Here is a 13847-nt window from a genome sequence, read left to right as displayed (position 1 = left end):
CCATGCACAAGAATTTTTCCTCACCCCACCTGTCACCACCTGAACTCTGAGCTCACTGGTAGATTTCATGTTTAATTTTATCAGCAACACTGATCTTAATTCTTTTCATCAGTGCAGTTAAAAACTACCTGGGTTGATTTTCCCAGCCATATAAACCATGTGTGCTGAATTCTTAGCCTCTGGGTTCAAGCAAGTGTTATTTTACCCCCTGCCTCACCACAGTGTTTCTTCCACACTATACATGTATAAACAACTAAGATTTCTTGTAATTTTCACCTACTGCATATACTACTGAAAATGGCGAGGGAAGCAGCATTTTACCCCTGTCACTCTAGAGCAGGGTGAAGAAATATTTTTTGCTCCAGATTTGCCCTTAATCAGGAACAAAGATGAGCACACAGCCAACTTCAAAATGCTTTGGCGTAACTGAGTCCTGTGGGACTGCCCTCAGCCTCAAGCCTTGCCATCCTTACCAGGTGGGAAGGAATGATCAACTGTGGCCTGTTGCTGCAATCCCACTTGGACACACCATCTGGAGGGGGTCATCCAGACCACTGCTCCTTTATTTCAGCTCTGGAGGAAAAGGGCAGTCCTGCCTATTCCTTCAGCTGGATAAATCCCAGACCCAGCAGGAGGCAGAGGTTCCAGGGACAATTCCTTCAGAATCAAGTGTCAGGAATGCATGTCAGAGTGGGGGGGAAAGTAGCAATTTGCCATCTTGAGATCATTGTGACTGTGGGAGGCTGGAGCCCAGGAGTGTTGCCTTAGAGTGCTGGGCACTGTTTTGGGAATGTTGGTATTTTTGAATGGCTTGTTGTATGTTTTTATTGTTGCGGTGAGCTGCACAGAGTTAGGTAAGTAAGATGGTGGCCATATAAGTTTCCTAGTCAAATCAAATTGTAAGAACCTCCTCCAGAAATAGAACTCCTTAGGGTTGGCTGGCCAAACAGATGGAGTGATCCTAGCTCGCTGACTGAAACTCCAGGGACTGTTATTGCTCCATCTCCTGGGGTATCCTTCTTTTCTCCTCCCACAACTCCCTCCCTAACAGGTTACCTGCCTTTATCCATTCTGCATACTGTTTATCTCTGTGCTCCAGAAGCCATTGTCTGCCCTGGGAGATGGGGCAGAGGGAGACGGGGCAGAGAGGATGAGACTCTTCCAGCCTCAGTTTGCATTATTTCAAGTCCCTCCCTTAGTCCAGGGATGAATGTCTCTAGGATGTGTCCAAGGAACTGGTGTAACTACCCCATTATTCTGTTGTGACAACTACCCAGTCCTGGATGAACTTATTCCTCATAAGCTGATTGTAGTGGCACTTGCAGTTATTCCTAGTATAGTTGGTACACCATAGGATTGCATCCCAAATTCTTCAGGTTTTTTTGTAAAATATTTTGCAATGAAACAAAAATAAATAGGGAGTTACTAGGGTTGTGTGGGTTTTTGAAGGAACACTGTGGAGGCCTCTGCCCAGTATGACGTGCTTCTACCATTGTAATTTTAATAATCTACAGGCAAACACAAAACTATTGGTTTGTCAGAAATCTAATCCTGGAAGTTATTGAGAGGGGATGTGGCTCTCACTGCAAAAAGAGGATAATAAGAGGAACTCCTTAGAATAATGAGAATCCATTGGAGTTTGTGGATGGTCTGGGGATCAGTTAGATTTCTGTCTGCAGAATAACCCCCAAATGAACAGAAAAGAGTTTTTCATTATCACTGGAACAAAGTTTTATTCCCCATCAATGTGTGAGAGAATTTCAAACTACATTACCAATTAGCTAATCCATGTTCTTGAGGGCCTTGTTGATTTTAAGTCGTATTTTTCAAAAGTATTTCCAAGTTGTTGAAATAAACACAGTGTACCGGTGAGGCTGGCTCAAAATATTACAGCAAAAGACACTGCAATATTTGCCTACATCATGTACAGAATCTGAGCAGTTGACTTTTTCTTCAACGCTGGCCAATAATACAGACCTGAGGCAACAGCCAACTTTGGTGGTCTATAGTAAATTGCATGGCACATGCAGAGCTTCCTCCATTCTCTCAGTGCTGTGCCCAAATCCACCTTACTGTTTGTTTCATCAAAAGCTGGCAAATACACAAATCCAGCGGGAGTGCGTATCACAAATGTCACGTCTCTTCCTGACTGATCATTTCTATCCATTGTGACACATTAAGAGAACATAAACAGCGGAGTCAGCCTGTTGGACCAGGCTAACGCCACGCAAGAATCCTTGCCACAAGGACACTGGAAAACTGGAATGGCTCAAGAGGAAGCCCAGAAGACACTGACCCCAATTTCCCTTCAGCATCTGCTGGGTTATGCAGATGGTTCACTCTACCTCAGTGTTTCTCACACTTGGCAACTTTAAGGTGTGTGGACTTCAACTCCCTGAATTCCCCAGTTGCCACGTGTGAGAAACACTGCTCTGCCTAAGGGTAGGGCTGAACCTCCAAAGGTAATAAAGGGTCACACCCCATTTAGTAGCCTACATATCTGTTCTATATTTCAGATCTCTTTATTTAAAAAAGAAGAAGAAAGAAAGATGCATCTTTTTCAGCCAGGTACTGAAAATGTTAAAAAAAAATTAAGAAGTTGTTTGACTCTCTCAAACTCTTGAACTCTGGAATATAAATTAGGTTCCTTTTCAGAGATACAGCTGGGTGAACACTGATGAAACCTTCAAAACAAAGAAATCTGTTCAGCTGTCCTGAGGGGGGGAAATGGGAGGAGGGAAAACTCTGGAAAACAAGAACACCAAAGTGGTTGTGAAAGACTGTGGCTTTTTTGGCTGGGCTGAGGAATTGAAGGAATGAAGACATGAAAAAATAGCAAGCTGTTGTAAACTTTTTTTTAACAAAAAAATCAGTCCAAATGGACATTGTTTTGATTATGTAACTGTCTTTAATTCCTTTTCTCAGTCTATCGCTCAAAGTGCTTGCTTAAGGTAAGGATTTCTGTGTTACTTTCTCCTAGCTTATTTTTAATATATATTCATAAATAAAATGACTGATGCTGTATCAGCATCAGCACCAGGGTATTTTGCTTTTTGTTTGTCTGAGCATTAAACCAATAACCCAGTTGTGCAGAATACTATTTAGATTTCAAGCATTATGCAGTTTAACTCACTGAAAACTAAATTCAACTCAATCCAGTTTACATGTTTCTTGCCTGGACTACATCTTGTTGAAGTGGATCCTGCTTCTGAGTAAGGCTGTGTCAGATTAAACTATGGTAAAAGGGAGGCGTTTACTGAAGTTTCTTAGAAGACTGTGATTTTATTTCATTGGAGTGGTCTAAGGATCATGAATACTTTGCTTTTGCATTGCTTCAATGCGAGCATGGCTCTCTACCAGGACACCTGGAAGTGCTACCAGGTGCTGTAGCTGTGGAGTAGTTGGGAATACCATGCAGAGATCTGATCATTTTGTGTTTTTTGCCCATCTATGCTACTGTATCTAGCTAAGAAAAAAGAGACATGCTCAGATACTCTGAGTCAGAGAACCAAGTCAAAACCCTGCATGGCTTTGACCTATATCGATCAGTTCAGAAAGTAAATAGATGCCCAGAACATTACCCCATAAGCAAGGAAGGGAGTCGTAATGTTCAACCTGTGCCTCCCACTACAGCTTGCTTGGTGTTAAGAGTTCTTTGTGGGCTTCTGTTCCATTTCAAGCCAGCCTTAAAATGCAGAGACAGCACGTGCGGACAAGAAGTGTGTGTCAACAGACTGCCGCGCTCTTGTGGAAGAATATAATTCTGAAATGGAGGATGAGAATGGAGAGTTTTCAGGCAAGTGCCAAGCAGTAAGCGAGGTGAAAAAAACCTCCCTGTGTGTTTCCTTTCTCTGTTTCTAAACCACGAAAGTTGTAAATCTAGTGCCAAAATTGGAATAAGAACAGTTTGTGTTGTGTTTATGGTACGACTCAGTGAATATAATTGTTTCTGGAAGGAGGGGAAGGTACTCAAGCTCTTTACTGTGGGGACCAGCCTCTGTTTCTCGGTTCTCTATGAGCAACAGACCGTGCTAATGGTCCACTGCATCCTGAGAACTTTTCATGTAATCAGAAGAAGGTTCCCATTCGTCTGCAAGATGAGGGAACAGACTGAGACGGAACGGGTTCAGCTCCAGTTCAGCCGGACAACAATATCTGACCACACGCTGACATAGCAGGGATTGCCTCATACCTGGAGGGCTTCCAGGGAAGAAGAAGAGGAAGAAGAAGAAGATCAGTTTGTACATGTGAAGCCAAGAGAGCTTAAGAAATAGGTTTAAGGAAGGACAAGAGCTTTCTTGAGTTGCTAAAATTTCTTTCTATGATGCATGGAATCAATTTAAAAGCTTTCCTTCCTTGCAATATAGGGAGAATGGAATTTATTAAAGAATAGCATATCCCAGTGTAAAATCCTCAGTGAGGTCTGTTTGTTTCACTAGTCTTTTCAGTCTCAAAGCTAACATTTGCACTCACTTTAGGAATGAGGCTGATTCTAAATGCAAACTTTTAAAGTTTCCTTCCATTTGCCTCCCCCCCCCTTTTTTTTTATTTTTTTGCCACCCACCAGAGTGCTGCATTCAAGTTGCCTATGGGGTCAGGATTGAATGTGTGGATGAGGAAAGGGAGCAGAAAGGAGAGCTTCTCACCATGTGTATTTGCATGTGCTTCTGTAGGGGGTTGCATGCCAATCTACACATATATGTACTTGAGCGCATTATGGGAGAGCGTGCATGTATGCATCACTACAAGGTCCATCCTCCTGGGTTCTCTTTTGCTATATTTTCATTAGTGTTGATCCCCAATGATACACCTGTGATTCAACAATAGAATTGCCTTGCCACGATGATTCCAAAATACCCTAATGGGTGTTAATAACTTGGACTTATTTCATATTTCCAGGAATGGTTTTCTTCCCTGGTTCTCTTCACTGTGATACTGTTATCAACATTCCAGATATTCAATGAGGGTGTTCATGAAATACCTCATGCTCTCCTTGGGAAACCTTTGTTCAATATTACTGGAGTTAAAATTCTGTATGCTCCAGATACTAAGATGGCAAGAGAAATAATGAAGAAGATAGGAACACTCTCTCCACTAAAAGGTATCTGCTAAAATGTTTTCAAAGGCTTCAGTAGAGGCTAACTTCAACTGGCCTCATTTTGACTGCGTTCCAGTAACTATAGAAAAACTGTTGGAGGTATCCTCCAGGGCTGTTCAACCCTTAGGTAGGTCTGCTTAGGGAAAGTGAGCAATGACTCATGGCTGGCTTCATACACCATGCTTTTCTGTAGTTTGTCTAACTGTGGTATTCTTCATATAGCGTGATTAGCTGATCATATATAACCTGCTCAACAGACCCTCTTTCCAAATGTCCGTAGCACCATTTTCCTTATGCGAGGAGCCAAAGTTAAACATTTGATCTTTTGTGGCTTAGTGTGATGGGTGAGCCCAGCCAATATATGCAATGCATGAAGATGCCTCTGAGATCAAGACATCCATTGAGAGACGAATGAAGGGCCTCGGGGGGCCCTCCACTCGCACGCTTCCGCTTGCCTATCTACACCCCGTCCCCTCTTACTTAGCTTAGGTGATAACAGAGTTCAGGCTAGAAGGTGAAATATCCCTCTAGCTTCTGATCCATTATTGCCTTGGCTAGCCTTCTGATATGACTTTGGAAAGGTAGGCTGGTACAGCTAATGAAACCTCAGTGTGCAAAGACATTTCTCGTCCACTGTCCTGAATATGATCCCACTTACTAACGTGATTTCTATGCTAAAGGTATTGAGACAGAAGTGATGGAAGATGAAAAGGCCATGGAAGCAGCATATGAAAAGGCCGTGGAAGCAGCATTGGAAAAGGACTGGGATGCTGTTGGAGTTATATTTCAAGACGACATTTCATATCAACTCCGATTTCCTTTATATAAAACAATTATCCCAAACAAAGATCTCGCCAAGATAGGTAATTCAAGATGGCTGTGTGTTTAGTTCTAGATATTCATATATCTACAGGGAAGTCAGATGCAGATGTGGACACTCATCATATATTCTTATGCCACTATGTATTTGCATATATAGATAACGTGTGTCTCTGTGTGTGTGTGTTTTCCACATGCTTTACAGCATTTTATTCTTAGAAAGACGCTTCAACTTTCAGTTATAGAAGGCAATTTCTGAAAAAAATATTTGAACAATGAAATGTAATGATACAATAATGATGCATAATAGTGAGGATAAAGAAGGTACATTTCTGTATTGTGGCCAAGAAAGCTACATTCCACCAAACACTCCTTCAAATTTCCAGTTAGCATAACTCCACACACATCTGTAGCACTTGGTAACATAATTCTCCGCACTGTGTTCCAAGCAGATGTAGTGCCCGTCTCTACACCTTGTGAAGTGGATTCTTGAAGTTTAGCTCCAGGTGTAACTTGCTCATCTACTCCCCGATGCAAATTAGATCCATATCTAGCAAGAAAGTCCTTGGCCTTAGGGATGGAGGTCAATCTTTGCTGTTGAAGAATAAAACTTACACCTTCCAATCTTTCCCGTCAAAAAACCTTTTTTTTTCATATTCTCTGTTAAAAATGCATAGTCCTTTCTCTTCCTAAAATCCTGACAGGAATCTCTTTCAAAACAATTATAATCCCATTGTCAATTATTAATCTTGATTCAAAATGAATTTGCAAAACCTGACCTCTTATTTTCCTTCTAGCAAAATGTACCAAGACATCTCTTGGTTTGTTATTTACAGCTGCATATCTTGAGTTGATGCAAAACCTTTGTCTAATTCCTCCTTCATTCTATCTTCTTCCCTATCCAATAGTTTTGCCAGTGCTTGTAAAACTTTTTCTGCAATATCCTCATGTTTTATTTCTGGGATTCCCTTCAGTCTCAAACAAAAATCCATATCGTTAAGCTCTAATAGAGCAATTTTATCAAGCTCCTTTTCCCTCTCTTGCTCAGTGTTATCCACATTTTAGTTTCTAAAACATCCATTTGATCAGTTACCTGTTTCACTTCTCCAACAGTCTTTTCTAATTGGTGTTCAATCTTTTTCTCAAAGTCAGAATATTTAGTTTCCATCTTTTTCTCAAAGTCAGAATATTTAGTTTCCATACTTTTTTCAAAAGACTGTTCAAAAGTATTACTGATCTCCTTGATCATATTTCTCATTATTTCAATGTCATCAGACCCACAACATGGAGCCTCCTCACAGCAATCAAAAATAGCCAATACAACCAAAGCAGTAAAAGCAAAAAAAGCAGTTGAAAAATGTCAGATTAAGAAAGTAAAAGTTTTCTCTGCTAAGTATGTTGACAGGAAGTATCCAATTAGCTCATTAGAAAAAAACAAGAGTCGCTTTCCCACAGTAACCATAAAAATTCCATTCCCAAAGAAGCAGATTCATTAGGTCTCCAAGTAAAAACAGTAAAAAAAATACCACCACTTAAATCAAAAACGCTTTGTTTCTAAATAATTTATCAACAGTACTGCTTTTGGTTTCTTTGCCCAAAGTATAAAATATGAAAGCAAGTTCAAAACTTTAAGAAATTAGATTCAGAGAATGAGAAAACGACCAAGAGAAGGCTCATCTCTGTGCTGAAGAAAGCCTCTCTTAAGCAAAAAAAAAGGCAAACAAATGGGTGCATTAAGAAATGGGGTGGTCAGTTTTTGAATCCGTTTAAACAGCTCCAGCTCGGCTTGGGAAAAGATGACAGCCCCACCTCCCAGCTGATCATTCACCACTCGATTGTTAAACTCTGTTTGTGATCTTCTGGCTATGACCAGGCATCTGGAGGCCAAAGCTTTTCCTGCGTCCGTGGAACACTTCTGGGCTCCAGGGAGTCCTGCCGGAGCCCTAAAATTTCCACGCTGCCAGATCTGCTGGTGGAGATCGCAAAAAGACACTGTTCAAGCTGCCATTCCCACCGGAAGTCTGAAATTGCTCCCATCTTCTTCTTGACTTTATATAAGAGGATGTCTCGAGCTGAGTGTTGTGTAGGATGTTGGCAAGTTATACTGTCCTCCAAAATTGCGTGAGGCAATTTTGATGTGCCTCAGTACTTCACCGCTTTGCAGCCACCTCGTGGCTTCAGCCACATTTGCAAGAGGTTTCTGTGCAAGTTCCCAAAAATCTCTTGGAACTATTTCAAGGGCCAGAGGAAGTCAGCAAAGCAGGTAAAGCAAAGGAAACTCCACACAAATAAGCACACATGCACACACAGACACACACACACTTTGCTCTCAGAAGAGAGGGAGACTCACAGCTTCTCAAGCCTCTCTGGCGGGTTGCTTGGTTCAAGGCTTCAGGGAAGTGAACCATCTTCGGGGAGATTGCCACAGCCCAATGAAATTCCAGCTTTTTCCCCGTTAGTAAGGAACTGTTAATTGACAAGATTGTACATGTCATACTGTGAAAGACTGCTCCTCTTTTTCCCTTCTGTGTAGATACGTGCTTCGACTATTCCTCACATTATTGTGATCATCCGACCTACTGGACTCAAGGCTTTGTATCCCTGCAATCTAGCATCGATAGTGCGCTGATTGAAGTAAGTGGATAGGTCTTACCTTTATCTGCAAAAGCGGCACCCCACATTTTCTCAGTTTTTCTTTTAGAGACTCCTCTGTTCCTTTAATTTTGTTTCCAGACTTACATATTTTGTTGCCTTGTGCTGTTGTTTGTCCTACTGGTTCTCAGAGCAGATTATGCCCTGAGGCTACGGTCACTGCCTCTGGATCTCCCGGGGCTGTAGAATGGATCTTGCTTTAACCCACCCAGAGCCTAGCCAAGTGCTGGGCAGAGAAAGGATGTAGGTACACATTAAATGAACCAGAGAGCCTGCTTGGCAGGGTGGTTAAGGCATCCGGCTGGAAACCAGGAGACTGTGAGTTCAAGCCAAGCTTTAGGCACAAAGCCAGCTGGGTGACCTTGGGCCGGACTCAAAAGTGCCTAAATAAATGGATGAACGAATACATCTTTTTTTCCTTCTGCACGGGCAGAGGCAGAACTCCAACCCTCGTGGTGAGATCCAGCTTCAGCATTTTTCCTTCTAGCTATTGTGGGAACAGACTTTTCTGATAGCAGAATATATGAAAAGACCATATGAAGAGAGACAGAAGAGATGGGGCTCAAAGGTCAGGCATGCTGGGAGAGGTTTACATCTGAGGCATCTTTCCTAGCCCTGTATGACCAACCCTGCCCTCCGTTTACACCTCCAGGCCCTTCCTTTTGGTTAGGGTATTGTTCAGTTGCTCTACCACAGGGTTTCTCAACCAGGGGTCCGTGGAAGCCTAGGGTTCTACAAGAGGTCACTAGGGGTGCCCTGGGAGATCACAATTTATTTAAATAATATTCCAAATTTAAGCAATTTTGCATTAAAGAGGTAAGTTTCATTCTTTATTTTTAGTTTAAGAACACTGCTAATGCATATACACAGGACTCCACATGAAAGAAATATAATAACTTTGTAACTTGTGGCCTATATTTGAGCCTGAATGTGCAGGGGTTCCCCGAGGCCTGAAAAAATATTTCAAGGATTCCTCCAGGGCCAAAAGGTTAAAAAAGGCTGCCATTTAGATACATATAAGCTAGTTAATCATATCTTATAATATTAAAAGGGAAGGAAAAAGAGAGGGAAGCCTGAGCAATTACATTATAAACAAACGAACAAACAAAAAACCCAACAAATTGACTGAAGTACTTCAAAGTCTTCTTTCTTGCTCCTTTGTCACACACAGGGGGAAAAAGCTGAATTCAAATATTGGCAAACTCTTGTAGAAAATATATTGCAGAGCAGACTTATCCTTCCACACGTACACCCTCTGTGGCAGCGCCAGTGCAGTGGAACAGCCTCCTGGCTGAGACCGGGCTAGGCCTCTCCTTGCTGATGTTTCAGAAGCTTTTAAAGACCGAGTTCTTCCAGAAAGCCTTCTCCTGAGTTATCATGCCGTCTTGATTTTCTATTTTTATTGCTTATAGCTTTGTGTTTGGGTAGTATGCTTTTACTGCTTATGGTTGTTGTACTGTGGATGTTTTGATGGGTTCTTATCATCTGGAATGCAGCAGTGCGGCAGGATAGAAATGTGAAAAGAAATAAAGAAATAAAATAGGTATTTGGCTATTTTCTGCTCGACTGCCATCATCTCATCCATTTCACATGGGAAACATTTTTGGTTTTAATTCAGATATTGGAAAACTCTAAAAAGACAATACATTGCTGAAAATCTGTAGCCAGAAAACAAGGTGAGTAGCCATATTTTAAAATCTAGAGCAGAGGCAGATCAGTTTAGAGATATATACCAGTGACATATAACATAAGGCACTAAGATAACGTTCTGTAATATAGATAAGTGATGAGGACCATAATGCTTTTCCCAGCATCTCGAATCACCTATGGAAGAAGTTATCAGTCATTTCAAAAATGTTCTTGTCTTTACTTTTAGTGGATCACCAACCACTCTGTTTGGGAAGAAATGACTTCTATTAAGGGCATCCGAATGAGATCACCTTCTGTTACAATAGGAAGTGAATTAGGAAATGGAGTGTTCCTTTGGGTTTTATCACTGTGTTTTGCTCCATTTATGTACTTCTTGGCACTAGCGGTCTCAAGAGAGAAACGGAATTTGAAGGAGGTGATGAAGACTATGGGACTACAGGATGCGGCATTCTGGTGAGTTTGCTCTCCTTTTCTCAGCTGGACCCAGAGCTGCTTATGAGAATGAAAGGGGATGAATCCATACCAGCCAGGACACTCAGCACAGAATTTAACCAAGCTCTGGTCAGGGAACTGCTGCTGAAAACAGTAGCTCCACACTGGATTCTCTCCCCTTTGGACCTCTAGACACTTATGTGAGTGGGGGCATCGCTCAGGTCCTTGTTTCCTCTCCGTATAAGTGGCTGCTCGGGCCAGCTGTCCTGCAACTTAGTTAAATATAACGAAATGTTCTCTCATTTGCAATTTTAAAAAATACTTTGTAAATTACCCAACTACAAGTCTTTAAATGTAAAGCCATCATAAATACCAAATAATAAGACCCATGGATGAAGCAAAGCTACCACCATTAGCACCCATAGATTTAAGAAAAAAAGAGCAGAGCCTTCTTAAAGGCCAGCAACTTGAGCTTGAGGATAACTTGAGCTTATCAATTTATTATGAATTGGGGCCTCCCACAGCTGGCCCTGAAATCGATGGCCCTGAAACTTTTTTCCAGATTCCTTTTTGTTAACAAAAGAGGTTTTAAAGAAGAGCCAGTAAGTCCTTGCTCTGAGTAGCAAAAGGAACACACCCCTAAATTCTTTGACTACATCTGACATTGTTTTACCAAGACCCAGCAATCTGGGAAGAGCTGAGGGAGACATCTGCATGACCTTAGTTTGGAAGAGTCATCCTTGGGTTCTTGGAGTTGGGCAGCCAATAAATTTAAATGAAATAATAACTATGTTATTTTATTATTCGATTGCTCCTAGAACTGCTGTACTGTAGATAAGGGGTCATGGAAAGGCTATATAAAGCCTGCCACTCTTCTACATACTGGGCTCCTGTTCCTAACAAGACATGCCTGGCAGACTCCTTCTATGATAAGAGCATCAGTTTTACCGAACAAGGGAACCCTTTCCTGTAATCCGTGTTTTTATCCTGTAGGCGTGGACCACAATATTGAGCTAAACTGGAGAAACAGTTTAGGGGAGCTGGAGAAAAATCAGATAACAAATGTATCAAGAAGGTTAACAATATCTTTCTCTTTGCAGGCTCTCCTGGGGTTTGCTGTATACTATGTACATCTCAGTTCTGTCCAGTGTGCTGACATTTTCTCTGAAAGCTATGTATTTTCACCTCAGCAGCAATTCTACCTTATTTCTCCTGTTTTTCCTTTATGGCATATCATCGGTAAGTCTTGGGCCTTCCTTTTCTCAGTTAAAGTGATATATTTGATGCAACATTCAGAATATATGTTTCTGCTCTGCTGGAGGACAGTTTCTGGACCAGGATGAGAAGCAACTTTTTAACATTATATTAAAACATTTATTTCTCAAGTTTTTTCTTCAGTTCTCTCTTTTCAATAAAACATCCAAACATAGGAATAGTTTGAAGGATCCTGGAGACACCAGTACAAAGAAAGCACCCCTAGACTGGCTCAAAATAGACAGATTATTTCCTTTAGGGAAATTTTAGGGAAACATTTTAGGGAAAAGTTCTTTTGTTTGAAGATGAGAGATAGGAAAAAGTATATCCCTATATTTTGTATTCACTGACATTTGTTTGATCAGCCAACTGTGCCTTTCCAGTCAATATTGAAAGTTTGGCTACTTGTCATTTGTTTCGTGATAAATTCCAGATTGAACTACTATTACATGCTTTATAGGCAACTATTCAACAATTTCAGCTCATCCCAAATGTTGCAGTCTGCTAACTGGCTTGGGCTGGTTATTGACAGCCTGTAACTTCCTTGCTTTTGAAAGAGGTACCCTGAGTATCACTTGACTGAGTATTCAAGATATTGTGTGGATGTACCTGTAAAAATGTACTTATGGTTAATGCTGAAAGATAGAATATGAAGGTGAAAAAGGGGGGAAAGGGAGATAGACTGGTGGAAGAATATTGGCAGATTTCAAAACGTTGAATGGGTCAGAGAAAGCACAGCAGGTGGAGAAGACGGAAGAACTGGTTGAATTGCAAAAAGGAGAAAAAAAATGTGGGGAAAATGTGGGTGAACGTGGAAGATGAAGAAAGGTGGAAGTCAATAGCTGAGAGAGGAAGGAGGAATACAGAGATGGCAGTGCGGGGAGAATAGTGAAGGGGCAATGGAATAGAGAGGGTACATATGAGTTGGGAGAACTGGAGGTCCCTGTTGAAGATGGAGATGGCATTTTTGGTGGTGGAGGAGTGCTGGGGGAGTGAAGCAACACTCTCCCCTCCCCTCCCCTCCCACTCCTCTACAGCAATGAAGGGGGACACCATCTTAAGCACAGTCACCTTAGAACAAGAGCAGTGAAGGAAGAAGAAGGCCATTTGGCACTGGGAGACAGCAGAACCAGGACAGGGCCACTGAGAGCTTCTGCTTGTGGACACCTTGTTTGCTGTAATGGCCACGAATGGAATACAGAGCAGGTCTGTGGTGCTCTCTGAAGACTCTCCTGCAAATAGTCTTGGGGTAGATCCTTGGGGAGGATCCCCTCATAGGGGGACAGAGGTCTTCTCCAACTTGTGGCAGCCAGGGGTAGGGGTGGGGAAAAGGGCTCTCTCTCTCTCTGAACTAAAGGTTTGAGGGGGAACATTCTTATGCAGTTGTCTGGAGTAGGAGAAGGCCCCAAAGAGAATAAAGTCCAGTAGCAGTGGTTATAGGCTAGAAAGTTGATCCACCAGTACTGAGTGGCAGAGCAGGGAGGCTGAATGGATACTTACTCAAAATTCTCGAGCATGGTGACATTAGGAGTCTGCCACCTACTTCGAAGTGAGAGGGCAAAAGTGGGGTCTCTGTAGTGATGGGCACAGAAAAGTATCATAGGAGGTCTTGGATAGGTCCTTACAGAGGTTGTGGAAGAGGCAATTTGATGCCAGGTTCCATTTGTGGCCCCACAGCCTTTTCATGTGGTCTGGACGCCAGAGCATTTAGAGCTAAATGCTGGACTCAATTCTCTCTCTTGCTGATTTTCTGCCTCCCTCAAGCCTCTTCATCTTGAACATTTACAGTTTGGACCGTATGTTACTACAGCGACTGGACTCCATCTCCTCTTGTTTAGAGACATAGTAACCTTTCAGGAAACATGGCCATGGGAAGGCATTATGCCCTGTCTTCCTATTAATTCAATTCAGTTTGAACCCTGGCCTGGAGGTATCCGCTGCA

General features: G+C 41.9%; 2 protein-coding genes across 4 annotated transcripts in view; both read left to right on the top strand.

Moving 5' to 3' along the window:
• The window catches only part of ARSG (arylsulfatase G), a 588957-nt gene that overhangs the window by 526970 nt on the left and 48140 nt on the right, over positions 1-13847 (top strand). The window lies entirely within an intron of this gene.
• The window catches only part of LOC134490423 (ABC-type organic anion transporter ABCA8-like), an 83107-nt gene continuing 72862 nt past the window's right edge, over positions 3603-13847 (top strand). For 2 of the 3 annotated variants that reach the window (XR_010067209.1, XM_063293452.1), the window contains exons 1-6: positions 3603-3796; positions 4900-5101; positions 5779-5961; positions 8451-8551; positions 10446-10672; positions 11752-11890. Coding sequence is in view for 2 of the 3 variants with exons in the window: in XM_063293452.1 (XP_063149522.1) it covers positions 3692-3796; positions 4900-5101; positions 5779-5961; positions 8451-8551; positions 10446-10672; positions 11752-11890 (957 nt within the window). In the remaining variant the exon portion in view is untranslated. Of the gene's footprint in view, positions 3797-4899; positions 5102-5778; positions 5962-8450; positions 8552-10187; positions 10246-10445; positions 10673-11751; positions 11891-13847 lie in introns of those variants that run through there. The other variant, XM_063293453.1, reaches the window with a different exon arrangement.

This window comes from Candoia aspera, chromosome 2, assembly GCF_035149785.1.
Source record: "Candoia aspera isolate rCanAsp1 chromosome 2, rCanAsp1.hap2, whole genome shotgun sequence".
Classification (NCBI taxonomy): Eukaryota; Metazoa; Chordata; class Lepidosauria; order Squamata; family Boidae; genus Candoia; species Candoia aspera.
The sequence above is the reverse complement of the archived record's forward strand: the minus strand, read 5'-3'. Positions and strand labels throughout refer to the sequence as shown.